Raw genomic sequence first — 23444 nt, 5'->3', positions numbered from 1 at the left:
GTTAAAACACTGTATCATGCAGTGTTTTGAAATCAAGACAGTGGAATTAAGCAGGCCTAAAATATTTTAGGAAGGAATATTTCAACATTCTAAGGAATACATTTATTTACTTTATAACTATCCCCAATAGTTAGCTTAGCATAGAGAGTGAACAGCTAGCCTCTCAGCACTACTAAATCATATACATATTAAACAAATAAACAAATAAATTTGTTTAATATGTATAAAACCAAACACAGGGGTTTATATCATGTTAATCAGTGAGCTTCGGAGGCACTGGTAGGCGGATTCTGTTTCCTTGGATGCAGCTGTTTCCCTGTTTCCAGTCTTTATGCTAAGCTAAGCTAACAATGGGAGACGGTTGGCTAATTTACAGACATGATAGTGTTATATTCTTTTGTAACTCTTCGCAAAAAGCAAAAAGCATTATTAAGGACATATTAAGGATGAGGAGAATTGAACAAACAACTAATCCTTCAGTTTATCTGAAAAACTGAAAAACAAAACTGAGAAAGTGGACTATGATTTGAGATTTTAAACCATATTCACAAAGCTTTAGCTCATTAAAGGTTGATATCAATCAGTATAACTGTACAATTTTATATTAATTTTACATGAAATCTGTCTTCGGGCAGTCTTTTCAGTATCTGTAAACACAAACTACCATGATGGCCAGCTGCCTTGTATTTGTATTTTAGGTCTTAAGTAGTTTTCATGCCATTTTCACCATGTTTTATCTGACTGCAATCAGTGAAGTTTACTCTTTAATATTGGCACATATCTGTGAAAGTTTCCAAATGTCATGGCCCCGTGGGTGTTCAATCTCCAGGAAAATGAACAAAATACCAGGCACTGCCAGAGCTCATTTGATGACTGCCAGAATTAATCTTTCAATTTTTGCCGTATTGATTTTCTTTTCCGATGACCTATATAAATGTCTGTTGGCGGCAGCTGCGTCTCACGTGTCTGACTCCGCGGCTGCTATCGTGACCCGCACAGCTCTGCTGCATTCACTGCTCTTTATCACTCTAATCCCTCATTTCAACAGCCATTTCGTGATGTATTCAGCGTCCACAATGACCACAGATAACTGAAATGAGGGGAATAAATGTTATCATCCAGCCTCTCAGTTTACTATCAGCGATAATTGATTAAACCCTCCTCCTAAAATGGAGATGAGGCAGGGATTTGGTTTTGAGTCTTGAAGCCAAGTTCAGGCTAGTCAAGACTGAAGAAAACTTATCTTTTTAAGACCAGAGGAATATAAATGAGGGTGTGTGGACAGAACAACTCTTAGCATGAGTAAGTGCACACGTCATGACAATAATAACGTGTCCTGTATTTGACAATGTGGTTTGACAAAAGGTCGACAGAGACGCCCATCCTCCAACTTGACCCCGATCAGAGCTTTCTCTTCCCAGGTGGCTCACCTGACAAGATCAGTTTTCCACCTGTCCTTCAATCATTTCCTCTCAGTTTAACCTCAACATTAACTTAGTTTTAAAAGATGCTCCAAATATGTGAGGATTTCTACTCAGACCAGCGAGCACGAACGCAGATATTCTGATGGAAATCATTTCATTTGTACTCTTTAAAAACAAGAAGTTCTCTAGGCGTAAACATGATAAATGTCAGTCTGACTAACCGGCTTGTTGATAATAGTGTGTCACGAAATTATGAGCACCAAAAGCCGTCCTATAAAAGGTCTTTCCTGCCAATTTGTCAAATTAAGGGTCATCCAGGTCACATTAAACCACAGGACGCCTCAGAAGACAACAGGTGCTCTTTCCTCTATTATGCGTGAGTTCCCAGGTGACTAGAAACCATACATGCTCTTACTTTATTAAGTTTCATATCAGCAAGCTGAGATATTCATACACAAAGTCACAAAGCCCTATAGACATTGTTTAAGCTTGTAACTTTGAAGGGGATTGTGTTGGGTTTCATCATTTGCCTCCAGGAGAGGACCACAGTGCCTCAGCCACAAAAAGTGAATTGTTCACACAAACTGAGGCAACCCCACCACAGTGGCATTGACCCTGTTTCCATCCAATCCTAAAACAGTGTTGGGACAACACGACGGTCATGTTCACCATATATAAAACAGCCCAACGCTCTGTTATCCTAAACCAGCAAAGAGACTGAGGAGGTAAGATCCAGGCTAAGATACAAACAAAGTGTTCTTGATCGACAGCTCTGGATTAAACATCTAAATCTGGACCTTTATTGTTAAATCTCCTCACTGGATTGCTCTTCAGCATTTTACTGGACTCATTAGGATTTTCTCTGTTTGACATCTGTGTGTTTGCCTCAGCTTTTTCACAGAGGGCAGAACAGTGAGATGGCTTTATTCAGCTTCCTCATCCTGACCTCCCTGTGTATTGCGGGCCGAGAGGCCCTCAGCCTTTCTGACTGCGGAGCGTACGCCAGACGACCAGGTATGATGGCCCTGACCTTCAAGCTCACATTTTTGTGTTGGACTGAAGAGCTCGTATTGATTTTAGTTCAGATTTAGACCTTCAGGGAGGCCATATTGATTTTGGTTTACTTCAGATATTTAATTACCACACTTGAAAGAGTGTTAATTAGACTGGTAAATATGTCTTTACAGAAGAAACGTAGACATTAAGACAGGCATATTTAACTAAATATTTATCATTTTATAAACTGTGGTTCATCTTGTGCAACTATATATATATATGTCAGTAATTCTTAAGTGTATTTTAATATGAAATTGCAGAATTTGCCTTTGATACTTGTCCACATATGCACAAATCATGTGCATGCTGCACGCTGAGCTGGAGTTTGGATTAGCACGATGCTGTTAGAGTGAGTGAAAGTCATATCAGAGTTGTTCAGTAACAGTGTTATCTTATCACCATCAGAATACACTGATATCGCTGTGGTTTGTGGCACATCTGCCATTGATCTGTCGATTCAAATCTGCCCGGCTATCTACACCGGCTACAACGCGAGCTTACTGATCCTCAACCGTATCCGGGACAACGTGGACTGTCAGGGGACGCTGGACACCTCGGTGGCGCCTCCTGTGGTGAGATTCAGCTTCCCCATCAGAGAGGGGAACGCCTGTGGGAGTAACTTTTTGGTGAGTGTTGCATCAGTGAAGTGTCCTGATTTAAAGTCATGGGGGATGGTGATGCCGGGCCTATCTGAGGACAGTCAGAGCAGATTTAGGGGACTGAAACGGTATCCGAGTGTGGTGTTCTGAGCCAGGTAAGAGGAGATGAAAAAGAACGCACTCAGTGTAGAAATAAGAGAATTTCAGCCAGACATGCATGAGGTGAATCAGCCTACTCTGGACTTAATGAAACACAGACACATGCAATCCCATCAGTCTCCTTTTCTAAGGAGAATGAAAAAGCGGTTCCACTTCCTTGCTGTGATTTCATCACCACTGCCTGCTGTGCAGAGACGTCAACCAACATTTATTTTTAACCATTTCTTAAATAATCATGTTTTCGTTCAATAATTCTTCAGACCACAAGCGCGCCAGGCACGGGAATATTCTCTGACTTCTCCAACATCCAGACGGTCAATGTCAGCGGGGTGATCCGATCCTTCGACCCCACCATTGGGACCATCACCTACAACGCAGAGCTCAAGTATTACTATTCATGTGCTTATCCTCTGGAGTATCTCATCAACAACACCCAGGTGGACGTGTAAGTTATGATATGTGGGTTAAGAAATGCATTAAAACTTCTAACATTTCACTTGCGTGCTGAGCATGATCTCACTCATTTCTTCCTCATAGGTCATCCTCCTCCATTGCTTTGAAAGACAACAATGGGAGCTTCATTAGTACCCTCAGCATGACCTTGTACCAGGTGCCACCTTACAACTTTCTCACATATCATTCGTACCCTCATTTCTGCCTGGCACCAACCTAAACTGTAACTTTAGAAAATGAATCTTATGTAAAAGCTTGTATAATGTTTACGTCCTCTTTCTTTGCCAGGATATTAATTACACCACACCCCTTGTCTCATCACCTCTGGGCGTCGAACTGAGGACCAACATCTACGTTGAGGTGGTTGCATCCAACCTGACATCCCAGTAAGAACCATTAACATTATATGACACCTGCAGCTTTTTCTTTGTCTGCTTCAGACCTGTATTTATCAAACCTCTGACAATAACGCATTTAATCAAGTGCTATACTGTAATTAGGAGATACTTAAGCTGAGTATTTCCACTTCAGAGGAAATGTCTTATTTTGTACTCAACTAATTTGTTACAGATAGCAACAATAAAAAGGAGGAGTAGAAAAGAAAAAAATACACAATAGGAAGGACACAAAATAAAATCAACTATGTATGTGTACATTATATACAAAAAGAGTACAAAAATAATGCTGTCTTGTGTCGGATAGTTTCACAATGGAAAATTTTGGATTGCACATGAGTAAGATATGAATACAATACAGTGGTTTTGTACTGGTAGAATATATATAAAACAGTAAAATATATATAAGCACAGTAAAAAAATATGTAATATTCCACGAGATGATTGCACAAAGCATTGTGAGGATGTATTACTGATCCAGATGTGAACCAGGTGTTAGTAGGTTTTGGGGTTGTGGCCCTGAACAAAAAACCCTAGTTGGAGCTCTAAATTGAGGCCCAAAGAGTTAAAAAATGTAAGATTTCATAAAAAAAGGTAAGGGGCCCACTTCTGCACAATGAATACTTCTGATGGATAGTTGTACACTTTTACTTACAGTAAAGTTTAAGAGGTGATCACACAGACAAAGATTTACCTCACATCTGCCATATTGGTCTTTTTTTTTATTATTTTGAAAGAAATATGAAATCTCCAGTGCCAATTAAGATGTCAAATTGACAACAATATATGAAATAATAGTCAAACTGGCTGAAAAGAAAAAGCAAACTGTAGCAGGAAAGAAATCCTGCTGCTCGCAGAGGAATGCATTGAAGAAATCATGGAGTTGAATACGACATTTACAAGTGCAGACAAAGAAGAATGCTGAAAGTGATTACAAACCAATCTGAGGTAGCTTTTTTTCTTGTTATTTGCACAAACGAAGAAAAAAAAATCAAACAGAAATAAGAGGTTAAAACTATCCTTTTGTGGTTTTGTGTATTCACTCCAAAAACGTGTCTCAGCAGGTGTGTGCTCACTTCTGAGCTGCAGCCGTCTAGAATCGACTCTTACCAACCTTAAATCTGAAAGTATGTTTTAGCTGTAAGAAACATTATTCTTAAGTGTGTGATGGGAATAAAAGTGAAGGTTTGACTTTCAGCAGTTTGATGAATACAGGTCTGGGATGTCTGGAATGGATGAGTGGAAACCTGAGTGAATGTGTAGATTAAAAAACAGACCGTCTCTTCCATTTCTCCTCGTCTCCAAACACATGACTGTGTCTTGATAGATTGTAAATTTGAGGATTCCACCTGTGACCTGGAGTCTCTGACTCGGTGCTGGGGACCTCATTCTTTCTCCACAGGTACTTTGTTCTTCTGGACCGGTGCTACGCCTCGGTGAATCCGCAGCCCTCCAACTCCACCTACTTTAATCTGTTTGTCTCGTAAGTCACAAAAACACCTCAAGAAATTCCAAAAAAAGCGTGAGCTGCCTACTAATTGTAACTTTTTCTCCCAGTCCTTCAAGGATTGATAATGGGTTCTGTCTCTCAGTTCAGCAGTCCAGCTTTAAATTTAAACCTTTACACATATCTACAGGTTTTCCTCTCTTCCATGCAAAAAGAGCAGCAGAGTTACCTCTAAATCCTAAATCCTGAGGGAGCCCTAGTCTTGATTTCATCTCCCTTCCTTTCTATCATTAATACACTGCCTGTATGTATCCGTGTGATGTGCAAATGGGGCACTTGTGAGGTTCGCCTTCTATTGAAAGGTGCTCCATAGATCAGCTCACCACCATGCTGGAGAACGGGGATAGCCAAAAGGCCCGCTTCTACTTCCCGGCTTTCCGCTTCATCGAGCAGCAGAATGAGACCATCTCCACCTACTATCTGCACTGCATCACCCGACTCTGCGAGCGCAGCACCTGTAGCACCTTCAAGGTAGGAAGGCACCACATGCATTTCAAGCAGAAATCTCCAATTCCAAAGAGCAGGTCATCAACATCTCTCTCCATCTTGTCTGATCGGCAGCAATGCAACAGGAAGCGGAGGAGTGTGGAGACCACAGTCGTCCAGGACAGCATCACTGAGCCGTCTGTGCTCACAGTGTCTATAAGGGCCAAGACAGATGCCCGTATGTCACCTATGTGTCTTTCTATCTGTGCAAATGAGTAGTTAAAGGAGCCAGACAAAAGATCTGCACACTGTAGCCAATTAGCTTAGCTTAGCATGAAGACTGCAAACAGATGCTAAAAAGTATACCAGCACTTCCAAAGCTCACTAATCAACACTCAACATCTCATTCGTTTTATGTAAAATGAATGAAGATGAGAGAGAGAAGATGAATATAGAATAAAATGCAGAAAAAAGAGCATACATACACTTTCTGCAGGAGCGTGTTTGTTCTCAGCACACAGAGTAGTTCAGAGATGTTAAAGCCACTCAGCACTTTTCTGGCTTTGACACTCTTTCTCCCTCTAACTTTTTCAGCAGACATAATATTTTGGATGTAATCTCCCTCTTAATGAAATACTGACTCTCTGTGTTTCTCTTACAGCCATCCTCTCCAAAGACGAGGGTGAGTATGTTCTTTATTAACTTGACCGCCATGAGAACAGCCACTCACAAAGTTTTTACTAATTAGATTCCTCCAGAAATGAAAAGCATTTCTTATCTGCAGCAAGTCATAATGTCTTCTTGTTGTCTGCTGTAATTATGCATCCCATAATGGTGTCACTCTCATCTGTGCACAGCGCTGTCTGGTGGCCAGTCTGATGGCAGGGGCGCGTCTGTTGGCCTGGGAATTGCTGTGGCTGTCCTCATTGTGATAGGGGTGGCAGCCATTTTGATGGCAGCATCTTTTTATCGAAAGCTGAAGCGGCAAAGCTAGCAGCAGCTCATAACTGACAAACAGAGGTTGACTTAAATGACATAATGAGCTTGACAGGGTGACATTCACATACTGGTGGAGGTGCATAATGTATGTATGTAGGACTCTGCTGTACCGAATCAAACTATTGATTGGAGCACTTAATGTTTAATTCCAATCCCTCACAGACTCTTAGAAGTTATGGAAGATGAAGTCTGAATAATAGACCTACCATGATGCACTGCATGGTTACAATAGTAAGAAAGATGGACAGAAAGACAGACAGAAAGGAAGAACTGCCCAGTTGCCAGAATAAAATTTTGCCATTGTACATTTCTGCAGACCACAGCGTTGTCACGACAAACAGCTGAAAGTTCAACTGTAACAAAACATAAAGTTTCATCATATCTGCGGTTTTCACAAACACTCAGTGCCAACATTTATTCTGGTGACTGGGATGAGAGAAAGAAATAAACATATTCTGCGGTCATCTGAAAGGAATAGTTCGACATTGTAGGAAATACTCTTATTTGCTTTCTCCAGGTAGTCTCAGGTCCTGGCCAAGACACAGTCTGGCACATAACTCCCTAAAAAACAGCAAATTCGCATTCTTCAACCCACAGAGAGTGGGTTGAACTCCCTGTTACAATTTCTAATGACTGACTAATGACTTTCAATGGTTTTACAAGCAACATAGATTAGTCTGTGCAAGCCAGAGCTGACATGTTGCATGTTATATGTAGAAACGCATGTGTAACTGATTAAATTCTAGATGCATAATGAGTCATTACCCTGCCTTCTGTTGGTCACACAGAAATCCAGAGGTATCACACGAAATGAAACGATACCAAGAGAATGAGTGGGGAAATTTAGTTATTTATTTGCATTATTTGCCTGTTTGAACTAGGTGTTCAAGCCTGCATTATTACAAGGGAATTTAACTTAGTTTTAACTCTTCTAATAATGTATAATCTACTGTGGCAACTGTTCTGAGAAAGTTTGTATATTTCCACAAAGCGAATGACTGCTGCTGTGTATATTTGTGCCATTTTTTCATGTCACACATGCATTATTATTACTATTAAAGCTTGCAAGATATGAAACAAGAGGTTGTGTCATCCAACAGCAGACATTCACCTGCAGTGCAAAGTATACTCTGCATGCTGTGAAGTGCAATCCCATGTTAGAGAGCATTTCAAAGTCCACATGAAACAATTCCTGGCATGCACGAAGGCTTTGGCTATCTTCAGTCTGGTGTGGGAATTCAAAGGAAATGAAACAGACTAATTCATTAAGCTGAGTGTAACTGGCACACACACTTTTATGTTGTTTTATAACTGGAGGAATGTAGATCGAACAAAAAGTAGAGCTCTTCAGTATGAATATTAGTATTTCAAATTCATACTGTCGGGAGTTTCCTTCAGTTTGAGGTTTGATGTGCTTTTGCACAGAGGATAAAAGGAAGTTTGTGTTGAGGTTGTCATGATTTTGTAATGATCCTCCACTAGAGGGTGTCTAATCACCATTTTTTTTTATCTCGTTTCCTGAAAGCTTGTACTCCAGTTGGTGATTTTCAAGTTCACCTGTGCACAGCGCCATCAGTTATTAGCAGGAATCCATTTGTGTGATTGCTCATAAGCTACAACACAAGCTTATATCTCTTCACATGAGCTTTATGGAGGGCAGGAAAGTTCACGACCTGCCTATATTTCCACTTTACATGTATGCGTTCATGGGAGGGAAGATCAATGATTTTCTGAGTGACCCAGTGCAAAGCGAGATGTCTTGTCCTGTACACCATAAAAAGAACAAGCCAAGCGATCAGCTGGCTTGACAAATGATCTAATTACGAGTTCCTGTATTGTTAAGTAGGCCATGACAAACTCCATGACAAGACGACCCACTTTGAAAAGTGATGGGGATAAATCAGCTGAGCTGTAAGGTAGTGCCCCATTAGGACTGCAGCAACTGTATGTTCAGGATAAATCCCCATTTTATGAGTTCCCTGTAATTTAATTAAACCAACAGGGATAAACGCATGCTCTGTCGCTCTCTAATGGTGTGGACATTAACCTTTGGATCCAGCTGGTTTGCCCTCTATAATGTTAATAGCTGTGGAGAAACCAGAGTGAACAGCAGCTAGAAATTTGTAATGCACCTGCTGCTTATGTTGCTCCTGACAGCACATATTTTATTATATCTTACCATATTTAGAGTCACCTCGTGTTATGATGCATCTTTGCATGGAGCATTTGTAGTGCTGTCATTAAAACTCAAAAAACTGTTTATATTTTCTGCAAGAAATCTCTGTGGGGACGAAACTGCTCTTTTTTTGCAGGCCTCAACATTTTGGTCGGTTTTGTCCTCAGCTGAGAGAATAATTGTCCTGTCATTTCCAGCCTAATTAATATGCATATGAGTCTGTCTATAGGCTATACATTAAGTTTAGTAGACAGCACAATGATGAAAAATTGATGGACCAGTTGTAATTTGGGGCAGGCATATGAACCTGAAGACTCTTGGAATGTGATGACTTTGAATAAACAGTGTCAGAGTTGTGCTAATGGGCTGATGTGATGTGCTAATGTGCTGAAAAAAAAAAAAAGAAGCTAGGATGGGTTCAAGGCAGGTAAATGTGAAAAACTTTACAAAGGTTGGACTGTGCCGGACTGCTGAGCAGGCGCAGTCACGCTGGAAGGTCCAGCTGTTCCATTAACCTTTGGTAATGAGACAGTGAAGCTGGGAAACCGTGGGCAAAGTGTAATGTCATGTTCACGTCATATCAGAGGAAGCAGAAGAAGAACGAAGAGGACACCATTTCTTTGCTACATCCTGCACATGTTTAAAGAAGTCAGCAGCTTAGCAGTTAGCTTCAGCTAACAGAACGATACGGCAGTGGTGTCTATTGTCTCATTTAACATCGGAAAGAAAGCAAATAAGATAATCAGCGAGCTTTAGAGATGTTGGTCGGTGGATTTTGGTTACCTTTGGAAAGAGCCAGGATGTGTCCTGTCATTTCCATTTCCATTATGATAAGCTTAGCTACCTGTCTATTTATTTTAAGCTAGTTTCAGGGATTAGACAGATGTGAGGAGTGTTCTCAAGTAACTCGGCAAGAAACCAAGTGTATTTTCCAAAATTTCAAACCATTCGTGTCAACATTCAAGACATAACTATGACTGAAAACACAAAATACAGTGTGTTCAAACCAAGCAAATTTGGATGTGTATCAGCTGAAGTCTGTTGCAATTGTAAGATTACTGCAGAGTATTTTGAAGTATGACTAAAGCACTTTGTTGATGAAACTGTACTGAATTAGCTGATGACATGAATGCTCATGAGTCAGTAGCATCTATCTGATGCAAGCGCAGCGCTCCATGTTTCAGTGCTTCTCCATTCTTTATGCTAAGCTAAACTAATCATCTCTTTACTTCAACTCTCTCCAAGAAACCATATTTGTCGGAATGTCAAACTATTCCTTCTTCACCCACATTAGAAAGCCCAGCATAGAGGCTACTCGAGCCTGCAGATAAAAATCCTTCCTCTAATTTCAACAAAAACTTGACAAGATTTCCCCAGCCAGCATCTGGTGTTTACAGTATGTGATACAATATGAATGCAGCATATGCCCAAGCGTAGCTACGGTATCCATGTAGTTGGTCTGTGTGGAGTATGTGAGTCAGTATTGGTAAAGTTAGTGTTGCGAGTGGACAACTGTGAACACCAGAACACACCATTAAGCCTTCAAGGGTTGTTGTGGGATAGATTCAATAAACCTTCTATGCCCCCTTGACCATAAATGTTTAACAAGGAAAAAAATATTTCCATTCATTAATCACTGCAAACTGTAAGACAAAAAGGGAAACCAAAGGAAGGGAGGAGAGCCTGAGCCTATCGTGAAGACAGTGTGATTGGCACGTAGCTTGAAGCGTTTTGTGTAATGTGTGAATATGAAAGCTTGAACCTCTAATTAGCACTTTTTTCAGTAAATCTGTTGCTGTGGAGAATCAGACTTTCAACTCTGGGGAGAAAAACTTGACCAGCATAACATAAAGAACTGAGACTTACAGCCAATCAGATTCCAGTGAGTTCAGCTCAATTAAATGCCAACAATGAAATTAGTTCTGAGACATTTGGACAAGAGCAAGAAAAGTGTGAAACACTATTATTAAAATTAATACTAAAATACTTTTGAGAAATATATTTCAATTTGTGGTGCAATCAGGAGCTCTGATTGCCAAAATGTACGGGGGCATTTGGCAGAAAAAAAGGTCATGACACCACGGGCTAATGACTGTTCATCTGAGCAAAATGTTAAGAACTTTTTTACATACTGAATTTAATTTCAGTTATCTTTGATGCCCCTTCATGCAATAGCAAAGTCTGACAAAGCTTTTTCCTTTATGCCACAAAGCTCAGTTGTCCACAAATTATTTAAAACACATCAGTGAGCCTCTCTACTTTTGTTTTTTTCACAACAACAACAAAAAACTGCCTTATCTTCATTTAAATGTCAACCTGCATTAACAGATTTTTTTGGCCGCGGTGCAACAAGTTGTAAATACGGTATTGACATATTATCACCTAATAAAGTCAAAGTGTTAGCAAGCTTATTGGTTATTTACACATCCAGCAGATATGGAGTAATATTAGCATTCATTTGGAGTTGTGTACTTCTCTGCCTCACTGTGTTCACCAGCTAGTTGCTCATTTGTCAACTGCAGATTTAGGTGAGGGTTCTCTGACTCCTGGCATATGACAAATGGTCATTTGATCTTTTGAACTTGCTGTTGTCCATGTTTTCAGCACCTGATTACAGCACTCAATGGCTAAAATTACAAGTGTGTGCAGGTCTTAGGGATGCTGACTGAGAGCAGACTTAAAGGTTTTGTCTGCATGCAGACTTTATCAAAATAAATCCCTCCAAAAGGGGAAATAATCCTATTTTGGATGGATGGCTCCAGTTGTTCTCTGTACCTGCAGCCAAAATCCTCTCAAAGATTTTTTCTGTATGTCTAGATTATCAGAGTATGCATCCCTTACACCTGAATGAGTCAAAAAACCCACTGGAATTCCTCTAAGAAGAGCCGGCCACCCATGAGAAAAGTATTAAGTGTCGTCTGTGCCAGAGCACTTCAGAGGCCCTGAAAGCATCTGCAAATTCACTCTGCGACTTCAGTTTAGTGGAGTTTAAAGCTCTCTGAGAGTGAACCCATTATCCATTATTTTCCTCCTCTTAGAATTATGGCAATGTCTATTCAGGATCATTTCATTGCCTGCATTTGGATATTCCATTGTTGTGTCTTGAATAAATTGACTGAAAAGTGAAAAAGGCCAGCATCACCTTGTCCCACTTCATCTTAACTTATTTGTCAAGCTGTCCATCATCCTTTCAACAGGGGGCTACTTGTTAATGATTGATGCGGCACCTCTTAATGTGATGGATGAATCGCCTGCTGCATGATGGGACGGGGTGAGTCACCCACCCCTGCTCCCCTCCCCCACAACTCACCACTAGTCTCCATGTAAGTGAGACACACGCCTTGTGTCCATCGATGGAGGAACAAAGGCACATTCAATTTAAACCCCATCAATAATGTACAGCTGAAGAGGCCTTTTGCTACAGGAGCCCTGTAAAAGCTCTGGCATTGTTGTGGTGTAGAAATGGTTTTTGACTGGCTTATTATCTCCAGATCTGTACACTGAGTCATGTATGGCACCATCGTTTTATTTATTGTTGCATGGCAGCATCACTGCGATGTCTGAGAGCCCTCTTGAGCTGCTTTGTTTCTCTGGAGACTGTAGCCTGGGAGCTGGAGAATATGTCAAAAGCAAGATAAGAAGAATACCATAGTTTTTGATTTATCACCCATGTCATATATTTACACACACACTGTCTATAAAACAGATTTTTTGCTTTAAGTAGAAGCTGGGCTGTGAATAAAATCTGATACTTTGAGAGTCTGTTTTCTATACATTTATGCAAGAACAATATGATAAGGAAGAAGGAGGGATAATAAAGGAGGCAAAGACATAGAAAACACAGCTTTCACTAAATTATCTAAATAAGCAAGAAATTGAAAGCACAGAAAGACAAGGCGAGCCCTCAATATGCCAAAGGAAGATACAGTCTTTGTTCTTGTCTTCAGAGAGCTGAGGAGTATAAAAGCACAAGCAACTTTGGTCTTTATCCAAGATTTTAGGATGACCAGCAAAGTCCCATGTGAGGGTCTCAGACTCTAAACAATATCTAATAGGTAGTTTAAAGGTCAGGGTCATAGCTGGGGGATAAACTCAGATGGCTTTAAAAGTAATCAATATCTACACTAAAATGGAAAGAGAAACACTGCCAGTGCTGCATTGCTTTGGCATGGTGTTATCTGTTTTGTACCAGCAAAATCCTAGCACAAACACACTGTATAACAGGAAGAGAACAGAAAGATATTGTGATATGAACGGTATGCAATCAAACCAGGACTAATACTTTCCAAATTTCAGCAGATAAAATGCTGGCTGCTTTGTGAGGCTAGCATGAGCTTCTTTGAGCTAAATGCTAACATTAGCATGTTAACATGCTCTCACTGATAATGCTAACAGGCTGATGTTTGGCAAGTATAACGTTTAGCATGTTCGCTATCTTAGTTTAACATATTGTCACGCTAAGATTTGCTAATTAGCACAATACGCAACGTGCAGCTGACGCCAATGGGAATTTCATTAGTTTTCACGCATTTGTTCATAAACTAAAGTATTTACAACTCACTCCTAGAGCTGTATCACTAGTACACCTAACAATGGGAGACCTTGTTATGTGATGTGTTTTGGGTCCTGCTATGATGAGCTCACATTTATCTGTATTACACCTCTTCCTCACGTACAGCAAGCGAGCAAACTCTACCAGATAGAGGTCACTCAAGTGACCCAAGGGTAACATATAACAGGAAAACCGAAATGGTCCTAAACACGAACCCTGCAGAGCCCCTGCAACTACAGAAGATCTACAATTTCCAGTACCAACAGAGAAAGTCAAACTGCTTTAAAGGTGTTTTATGGCATCGCACTGTTTGAGCCTGTCAGGGAGAATCACATGATCAAGGGTGTCAAAAGTCCCAGAAAGGTCTACAAAGATCAAAACAGATGTTTTTCTTCCGTCAGATGCTAAAACAGCCCTTTAACGCTTTCAAAGCAGTGAGTTTAAAAGCCAGATGGAAACTTCCCAAAAAGATTATTTCCATTCCTGAATGCAATCAGCTGATTAGCAATTAATATTTCAAGCACCGTAAGTGAAGCTGGCTCTATGTCTTCCTAAAGACTGAATGAAGAGCTTCACAGTGGTCTGAGATTTGAGTATTGACCTGGAATAAACCTTATAATCGGCATTGTGATGTCCAAAAGCAGCAGGATGTCCATGTTGCATGTCAGTCCATTGCTTCTCTGCCAATGTTTTGTGTGTTGCAAACAAAAACCTGTGAAATGATTTCAAAACAGCCTCAGATCTTTTTACTCTTGCCAGTTCGGGGCAAACCGCAGTCACACCTGTTCACATGAAGGAATCCTTGGCCCATTTAGCCTTTCCTTTAACGCAACATGAATGCGGTGCACAGAGGGCAAGAGGACACAGTGCACTTCACACAAACAACTGCGTCCCCTCATACAATACAAATGTCCTTTGACACCACTACTGGGATGGGCATCTTTGCCCTAAATCCATCTGTGGCTACCAGGGAGCCTGTGGGGATCATGGTTCATAATTCATAGAAGGAGCCAGACATCCAGAGAGAGACAACCCCAGGCAGGGGGTGGGGGTGCGGGTTTGGTGGGTGGGGGGGCTGTCAAAATGAACCAGCCCCTTTCATTATGCATTGGATCTCTGACTCCAAGACCCAGAAAGCAAATGCTGGATGCTGTGTGATTTTTTGAGATCTGTGAATGTGGGTTATTAGCTTAGTCAGATGTGCACACACAGCCACAGTCTCTGGACGTGCAGGATATACAGAATACACAGTACTTGCATAAATTCCAGTGTGAAGTAGATTCTGCGCTGTGTTTGCATAGGTCAGTGATTAAGCTGGATGAGCCTGAGAACTCCTGGGATGTAAAGCAGTAACAAACACAACACTAAAGGTTTTGAATCGTCAGACTGCCACTTCTCAGTAAATCCTGCAGTGCTGCATTCTTAAGAGTTAAGAGAGATGTTAAATGCGAACAGAAGGCTAAAGCCAGAATTAAACTCCTCTATTTTCACCCAAGTTTACTCTCAGGTCATGTTTATAGTTGTGATTGTCTCAGGTGTCCTGTGTCTTAAAGTTGCCATGTTTTATGCTGCTGAGGTTTAGTCAAAGACAGATTTCCAGTACAGTGCACAATTGAGTGTTTTGCATTTACTTTAAATGGCCATTTAGTGCAGCCTTGGTGGTAGAAGAGCACAACAGGCAAGGTCAAGAGATCTGCAACCCAACCAGAACCCAATAGGTCTCTCCTGGCTTCAGGCCAATTTGTGAGTGAATGTTTCAGGTTCAGTTCAAGTTCAGTCATTTTCAAAGTAATTCATTGAAAAAATTCTCTCTTTCTCTCTCAGACTGTGCCAATTGTTTGTCTGTGTTAATCACGCGGTGCAAGTAGATGCACAATGCCCAGCGGAAACGGAAGAGACAGAATGTACAGTGTGCTGCATTAGCAACAGTCAGTTATGGATGAAATAAAGAGGGGCTCAGTTGGGACGTGTCTTAAGGCTGCTCTAATAAATATTTTTATGTCAACAATAGATCAAATGATATTATATAATGTAAAAGAGGTCACTCATAATGACAAACCCACGGAGATTTATCACTCAACACTCCCCCACCAGAGCTTCATGAAGCGAGTTTAAGTAGTGTTTTGGTTTTTACAACACTCATTAGTGTTTTGGTTCACTCTCAGTTCTTTCATCGGTTTCATTTTCAGACTGTTTTCAGAAAAGAAGCTAGCAACTAGCTAGTTAGCAACTAGCTGTTGAACATGCAACAATTAGCAGCTGAAGAGCCGCATATATCCCTGTATAGGTGTTGGTGCAGACCAAAACAGAGTTAAAAGCAGAGTAAATATTGGGCTTAGATTTTCCAACTGGTAAGAAACGTGGCTACAATTGAATGATAATGTTGTTCCATGTCTGCTGGATGCATAAATAAATAAGCCACTGTTTGCTATCAACTTCTCCACATCAATTTTATAAGGTAATTATGTGTCAGTGTGATCTTCACAGCTTGTCGCACTTCCTCCGAGTGATTAGAAATCAGTTGCTGTAGGTTTGGAGACACAGATTTACTCGGTTTTGTGAAAAACTATCCAAAGACACACTCACGATCAGAGGACCTCATGCTGGCAGGATTCCACCCTGCTGGAGTGTCCTCAAGCAAGATATCGACTCTGGGGTGACGCCACTCAGGTGCTCTCTTTGACCCCCATGTGCATAAAGTGCAACTCAAACACTCTAGTGGGACCAATGAAATGTTACATTATTATTTACTGCTGTAAATAATTGAATATGATGTAAGGCTGTTTTTATCCAGCTGGCATTTCCTCCGAGCTTTCAATCGATCCATTGATCAGTTGATATTTATTTGATGATGTCATCTAGGTAAAGATTCTTATACTATATTAGGAAGGACAGGCATAGTACAGCTGTTCATGTATTGTGTCTATCACTGATAACAATAAAGTTCTAACCATCAGACAAAATAGCTCATAACATATTTCCTTTATGGTCCACAGATTGACAAAGCAGGAATGTTTGCCTGTCTAGCAATAACGCACTCTCACACATTAAAATGTTCGATTCCGCCTTTGGTCGAGCAGAATGATGAATTGCGTTTTGTGCTCTTCATTTGTCTCTTCTGTCTTCATCAGCATTTTTTTTAAACACTCTCTCATTTTTCTCTCTGATAGACTGTGAAAGAGTGATTTCTCACTTTAAAGTGCAAAACGTTCAGTGACTTCCCTTTTTCTTTTTCTCACTCCCCCTGCAGCATCAGTCAGATTGTCTGTGCCTGTTTAGTTTTGTATAATTTCTGTACATTTTGATGTATTTAATGAGATTTTCGAACTCATTTTTCATACTAACACTGTAGCCCCACTGCCTGCTGATTGAGCCATGTATGTGACTTGTATGTGTGCAATGCAATCGTGCACACAATCATATACATGTTTGTATAATTAAGAAAATCCAGCTGCCCCTGTTTGCTATCATGTTCCTTTTCATCTTTCCTATATGTAAGTGTCTGCTCGTGTGTGTGGATGTGCGTGTGGTTTTAGAGTGAAAGAGTGGAACATAACCTCTTTGAAGTCATTGTTCACTTCACTGAGGGAAATTATCACACGTTGTATTGTGAGTTCATGCATACAAGTGAGTAATAGAACATTCACAGAGATTTCCTGCAGTAAGTTCAATATTTTTGAAAGGCAGCAGCAGTTCCATGAACAGGAAAGGAAAGTGAGAAATTCCTTCCTTTCAGGGTGTATAGTTTACAGAGATACAAGAAACCTTCATAATGTGACTAAGTGCCTGCTTTGCTAAAATAATTTGAATGCATCATCAGTGTATTATAACACTTTACATGAATACAGTAATACAAATAGCACTCACCTCGCTTATATCCTATGAAACCGCATCTATAGTCTAATGCACCACGCAGTTATCTCCCTGAAATTTCCATCTCTTGCAGCCATTAATCTGTTTCATTCATAAATAATCACTTCCTCTTTTTACTACAGCTGTAATGCATGGTCTGCAAGCAGCACTTATCATAAAATCTATATACTGTCAAGACGCCTGCAACGTAAACTATTGAAGAAGAGAGACACTCTTGTGGTTAGCATTCCAGGAAGTAATCAATCAATGAGCAATGTGGATTTATTCCAATAAAATGTGTGAAAATTGCCTTTTAAAATCACAGATCTGTATAAAACAGGACCTCTGTGTGGAAGCATCATGTCTATTTGCAAAGCAAAACTTGACTCAGTGAAAAAAAATCCATATTCCATAAATTCTACATAACTTTCCGTTTTCCATTTTTTTATTCAGCTCATGCTCAATCTGCTCTATATGTAATAAACAATCTGACTTTTGCATGTTTATATGAGGACTGTTTCAGATCTTTAACCAGAGGCAAAATGATTAAGTATGTGCTTCCCTTCCTCCTGTTCCTTACCCTTTTTAAAATGCTGAAATAGTGCAGGGTCCCTGTGGGAGTTTCTGAGGAGGGAACCCAAAACACAGCAGCTTCAGTGCACAGAGAGCCGCTCCCATGACACATTTGTACTGGAGAAGGGGATTTATCCTGTTTTGGGGGAAGCAAGATCTGAGATCTCAGCATCTGCTCTCCAGCTTGGCACTGTGAGTGCTGGAGGCAAGGCACATCACCACCGTTTGATTAAAGATTTATACCCTTTCAGACATGTTTTCTCTCATTTTTAGCAAACCATATCTCCTGCATTTTGCTGAGAGCTGTTAAAGGTGAGAGAGTAGCTCCTGTCTCAATTGTTTTTTTTTTGTAAGTGTTCGTCTAGAATCTGAAACAACAGAGATGTGTGTTTTTAATAAATGTATTGAGTTTGTCTGAGTAGAACGTGCAGTAATAAAGGATTTAATAAGGCAACAGTGGAAGTATTTACATTTCTCACACTGAAACAGAGCAAAAAATGATTACATTTTGAAAGTTCTATTGATTTTCAGATTTGGATTATCTCCAGTTCTCGCATGACTGGACAGGAGTTGAACTCCATTCACTCTCTACTCTAAACAAATGTTTCAAAACCTCCTTTCAGCAGATTTGCATTTGAATTGGAGATGATTCTGCTCTCTCTGTAAATCATGGTCCACTATTGTAGCTGTTGTCCATGTGGACTCCCCCCCTCAAATTTATTCAATGAATATACACTTTTAATCAAGCCGTGTTTATGTGGAAAACATCCTGAAGCACAATGTTGTTTTCTGACAGATGGCAGCGCATTGGAAAACAAATGTATGCAAGGTGAATAATATGACCCTTAACGAGCAAAATCCCAAACATTAAAGGTACATTTGAGATGCACCTTGCATTCCTGGCTCCATTTTGTTGTTTATGTCTGTGATTACCTCAGATAACAGAGGAAAGGTTGGCCGGTTGATGTTACATCCAGATGATTCAGTATGGCTGTGATACAGTTTAATGGGACGACATGGTAAATGTCAAATGTTTTTGTGTTAATCCTGCAGAATTTAAGAGAAAAGCCTTCTTCCCTCATGCAATAAACAAGGGAACATAATGCTTTAGATTACAGCCTGCAACTTACACTGTAAATGTTTTGTGACTATCCAGAGCCAATGAAGTGTTTACTGGGCACCAACCTGTAGGGGGGAAGTACAGGAAATAGGGGGCTAACAAATATGAATGAATAGAGAAATAAATTGCACCATAAATATGTTTTAAATTACTCAGCACATATTAAATAATTACAGTGTACACAAAGGAGCAACAAGTTTTTACCCTTTTCAAACGGCTTTTTTCACAGCAGACACTTTTGAAATAAATGACACAATCTAGTTTTATTGCAGCATCAAAACAACAACATGCAATCACCACTTTGACTAACTTCTGCTAAATGTTAGCATCACCATTGTCATTGTGAGTATGTTATGGGCATGTTGCTGTTAGCATTTTTGGCTCAAAATACTGCACTGCCAGCCTCACATGAGCTGCTCACACGGCTGAAGACTCTCAGTCTCGGTTAATAATTGACTTAAACGGCTGGTGCAGAGCAGACAGCGAACGGTTGCAACGTCCATGTTCTGTGTTTTGAGTTGGCAGCAGCAGGACGCAAATCTGCTACCATGGCTCCTGGCTGCCTCCAATCACACTCACCAGCTACAGAGCGCTGTAGCTTAAAATAAGGGAAATGAACAGTAACATGATTAATATAGCCCAGAAAGTTTTACCAACTAGTCTCAGACTTCTAGACTTGAAATCTGATATTGTTCCAATACCGTTCCTCCACATTGATCCATCTGTTCTCTGTTAGTGAAAAGTGAATCATTCAGGACACTGAAATAATTTGACTCCTGCATCATTTCCCTCGCTGTAGTTTCTGCAGTTGCCATGGCCACACAATGACTTGCAGCGGCAAGTTGAAAAAGTTGAACCATCATAACCTCTGAATGCAGTGGCAAATAGCCAAATGGCTCTATAAACCCTGTCGTCTCATGTCTGTCCTCTTAAACACAGAATTGTTAACAGCTTATTTCCTAACCTGCCGTCGTCTTCTCTTCTACTTGCATATCTGTCCTGTAAAAAAAAAAAAGAAGAAGAAATACAGCCAGTGTGCACCAAATAATTGCACTATAATTTGCAGGCTGTAATCTAGTGTAAGAGGATCCACTGCAGCCACAAGCCATAATGTGTTTTGAAATAGGACGGTTGATTTTTTTTTATTTTTTTTTTGATCAACTGGAAAAACTAGTTCTCTCGCTGTTGACTTCACTACAACTGTCTCTGTTGTTATGTCTCTGTGTCTACAGGATGCAAGTTTGGGCGAATTCTGTGGGGAACGTTGACAATAATCATGGAAAAGGAAAACATTAAGTGAGGCTGACATGAGAGAGGCAGGTTGAAGTAAAGAGAAAACAGCAGATATAAACCACAGATCAGGATCACAAGTGAAAGCACTGAACATCACAGACTGACGATATATAAGAGGAGCAATTTTTCCTTTAAAGGCTGTTGGATCATGTACACCTTAGTGGGCTGTTTTCTATTGAGGGTGTCAGTCTGTCTGTGCCCCGCAGCCTTGGACAACACCAGTGATTTTAATTGGTCTCTGTCAAAGAATCAAAATGCAAAGCCAGTTCTCAGCCCTTTAATTCTCCACTGATTTGCTTAAAGTTCCACTTTTTTATAAAGTCATAAGATGCAAATTAGCAAGTGCAGGATGAGCGTGTCATCCCAAACATTTCCTTATTAGATGAAAAATTGGTTTTGCAGAGCAATGTCAGGGAAGAATCAGGTCTTTAATTAATTGTTTGGGTTTTTTGTTCATCAATATTTCCTCAAAGAGCGCCATCAGATCACCTCGACAAAGTGAAAGAAATGAGATGAAATATCAAATGCAGTGCTGCGGCGGTCTTTAGGGGTAACCTCGGGCTGATGGTGTTCATTTTTTATAAGACGTGTTGTTTGCAGTTGACGCATCACAAGCGAGTGAGAGATGAATGTGGAAGCGGTGGATGATGATTCATTACTCAGGAAACTTGATGGACTTGCTCACAAGCACATCATTGTTGCTCTAAAGCCTCCAGAAATAGAGGTCTCCTCTCTGAATTGGAGAGGGTACTAGCTGTCAGGACACAGGGAAGGCTGGGGAGCGACCCCTGACCCCTGTAAGAGGAATGTGGCCCGTGTCGGCAAGGACGCCTTGTTTGGAGGAAGGAAAAGTGCCGGAAGGCCAGCGTGGGCATCCTTCCCTGGAAGCAGACACAGCACACTGGGGATCGTTTAATGGAGATAATATAACATGACATTCAAGGAAATTGTGTTTTGTTACAACCTGCCTTGTTTTTGTCGTCTTGGCCAACATTCCTGCAACGTTACAGTAGCATTTTATTCAGTAATATAATAGGGGCTAGATAGCATAAACACTACAATGGAATCAAGTGGGACAAGAATAATGAGTCATATGATTATCACACAAACACCCAGCTTCACACAAAAGCAAAATTAGCTGGAAGTGAATGAGTGAGTGTACCTGGAGTGTCTGTTACAATGGTGTATTACATCAGAAAATTCCATTTAATGAGTCAGACTTGATCCGGAAAGAAGCTACGCAGCGTCTAAGAGATATTAACAATAGACAGTGGAGTAAGATCAGCTTTCTTTTCACTTCCAAAAAAACCTCTTTAAGAACTGCATGTGCCAAAAATTCATATGCCGCCAATGTTTTTGGCCAAAGTTTCACCAGCAACATTTTTGTCAAAGCAGTGCTGCACTCTTGTTGTAGGGAGATGATTGGGATTGATAGTGGGTGTTCAAAGTTTAACCCTGACTCCCACGTTGTTGAGGTTGAGGCAACAATAGCACTAGCTACGCAAACTTGGTGGTTTTGGATTCATGTTGAAAAAAACAGAGACAGTGCTTCAGGTCACTGTTGATCTTTTTATTATTCAACTCAGATCACAATCTTTTTCCAGCCTTAACCAAACACCTAAGAGTTGCCTCCTAACCATAAAGACATTAATTAGGCTTCAGTTGCTACCAGTGAATATTGGAGGGAAAACAAATGAAATACTGTATGCGCTTTAACGTTAAGCTCTTCATCAACATTTTCCTACCTGGCAGATAGTTCTCATCGAATTTCATCATTACATCAATAATAAAATGTAACACAGGTCAGCTAATGGTTATCAAATATGTTTTTTTTACCTTGAAATATGGTCAGATGTCCCTCTGGATTTTCATCATTCATTGTCTTTTCACACATGGTGAAGCCTGAATATGACGTCAGCGGAAATTGGGCTGTGAATAAGATCTGTTGTCATAGGCTGTGTGTTAAGCATAATAAATAATCTGATCTTGAGGTATAAAATTGGTGAAATGATCCTTTAAAGATAATATAAGACTTGGGGGTGGATTAACAACTTGTCTGATCTTCTGTAATGATGTTACAGGCCTTCACATGAGCAATAAAGTCAGTGAGTGAAATGTTTCATAACCAACATGAATGATGGCCAGGACTCTGAAAATATGACTCAGGTTGTAAAAAATGATGCATTCTTAATGCACTCGTGTACGATTTTGAAGAAAGCTCAAAGCAGATTTCAGATCAAAGCAATTGCTCAAAGCAATGTTAAGACGGTTAAGATGTTTAAACCTGTAGCAGGTGCCGCATACGGAGGAATTGTAGTACACGCAAACACACACACACACACACACACACACGCGTTAATGTATATATATATACTCACATTATTTGTGAAATGACAAACACAGAACTAGGAATTCCTTTAAGGGGTAATATTAAGGTTAATATCACACATTTGTTTTTGAGAATGTGAACAGGCCATCCTGCTGTCCACTTATCAGATTAATCCAGTCCAGATTAATGGTTTGTTGTCCTTCCAGCAGTTACCAAGGCTGCTGGAAGATGAATGAAATGTGACTTGTTTTGGTAGAAAAAGGACACTGGGATGCACAAAGAAGGGGATTTAAAGAGGTTGTCTAATTGGAGATAGATAAAGGCAGTCTGACTCATTATCAATACAAACAGACATCCGACGTGAAAACAGGGTCGACATCAGCGAGTAATTGCATTACCCCTCACCTCTATCTCCCCTATGCACTGCAACAATATGCAAAAGGTGTGCCGGTTTCCCAACATGGGCAGGAAATAAGACAGACCACTCAAATGTGACAAGCACATATTTAAAGGGAAAACTAGTGTTTCTGA

General features: G+C 40.3%; 1 protein-coding gene across 1 annotated transcript; it reads left to right on the top strand.

Moving 5' to 3' along the window:
- The first annotated feature begins 2341 nt into the window (after nucleotides 1-2341).
- On the top strand, nucleotides 2342-7013 carry LOC139335931 (zona pellucida-like domain-containing protein 1). The gene is made up of 10 exons (XM_070969714.1): nucleotides 2342-2438; nucleotides 2886-3106; nucleotides 3499-3683; nucleotides 3776-3848; nucleotides 3980-4077; nucleotides 5489-5569; nucleotides 5896-6064; nucleotides 6155-6257; nucleotides 6681-6701; nucleotides 6877-7013. Exons 1-10 carry the CDS (start codon nucleotides 2342-2344, stop codon nucleotides 7011-7013), a joined length of 1185 nt encoding a protein of 394 aa, XP_070825815.1.
- Nucleotides 7014-23444: the final 16431 nt, after the last annotated feature.

Source organism: Chaetodon trifascialis, chromosome 9 (assembly GCF_039877785.1).
Source record: "Chaetodon trifascialis isolate fChaTrf1 chromosome 9, fChaTrf1.hap1, whole genome shotgun sequence".
Lineage (NCBI taxonomy): Eukaryota > Metazoa > Chordata > Actinopteri > Chaetodontiformes > Chaetodontidae > Chaetodon > Chaetodon trifascialis.
Note: the sequence above shows the minus strand (reverse complement) of the source record. Positions and strands in the feature narration are given on the sequence as shown.

Excerpts from the sequence above, each read along its gene's own strand:
- LOC139335931 (XM_070969714.1), top strand. The coding sequence starts at position 2,342 with ATGGCTTTATTCAGCTTCCTCATCCTGACCTCCCTGTGTATTGCGGGC. Across the intron at positions 2,439-2,885 it reads AGCGTACGCCAGACGACCAG|AATACACTGATATCGCTGTG; the intron begins GTATGATGGCCC and ends TATCACCATCAG. Across the intron at positions 3,684-3,775 it reads AACAACACCCAGGTGGACGT|GTCATCCTCCTCCATTGCTT; the intron begins GTAAGTTATGAT and ends TCTTCCTCATAG.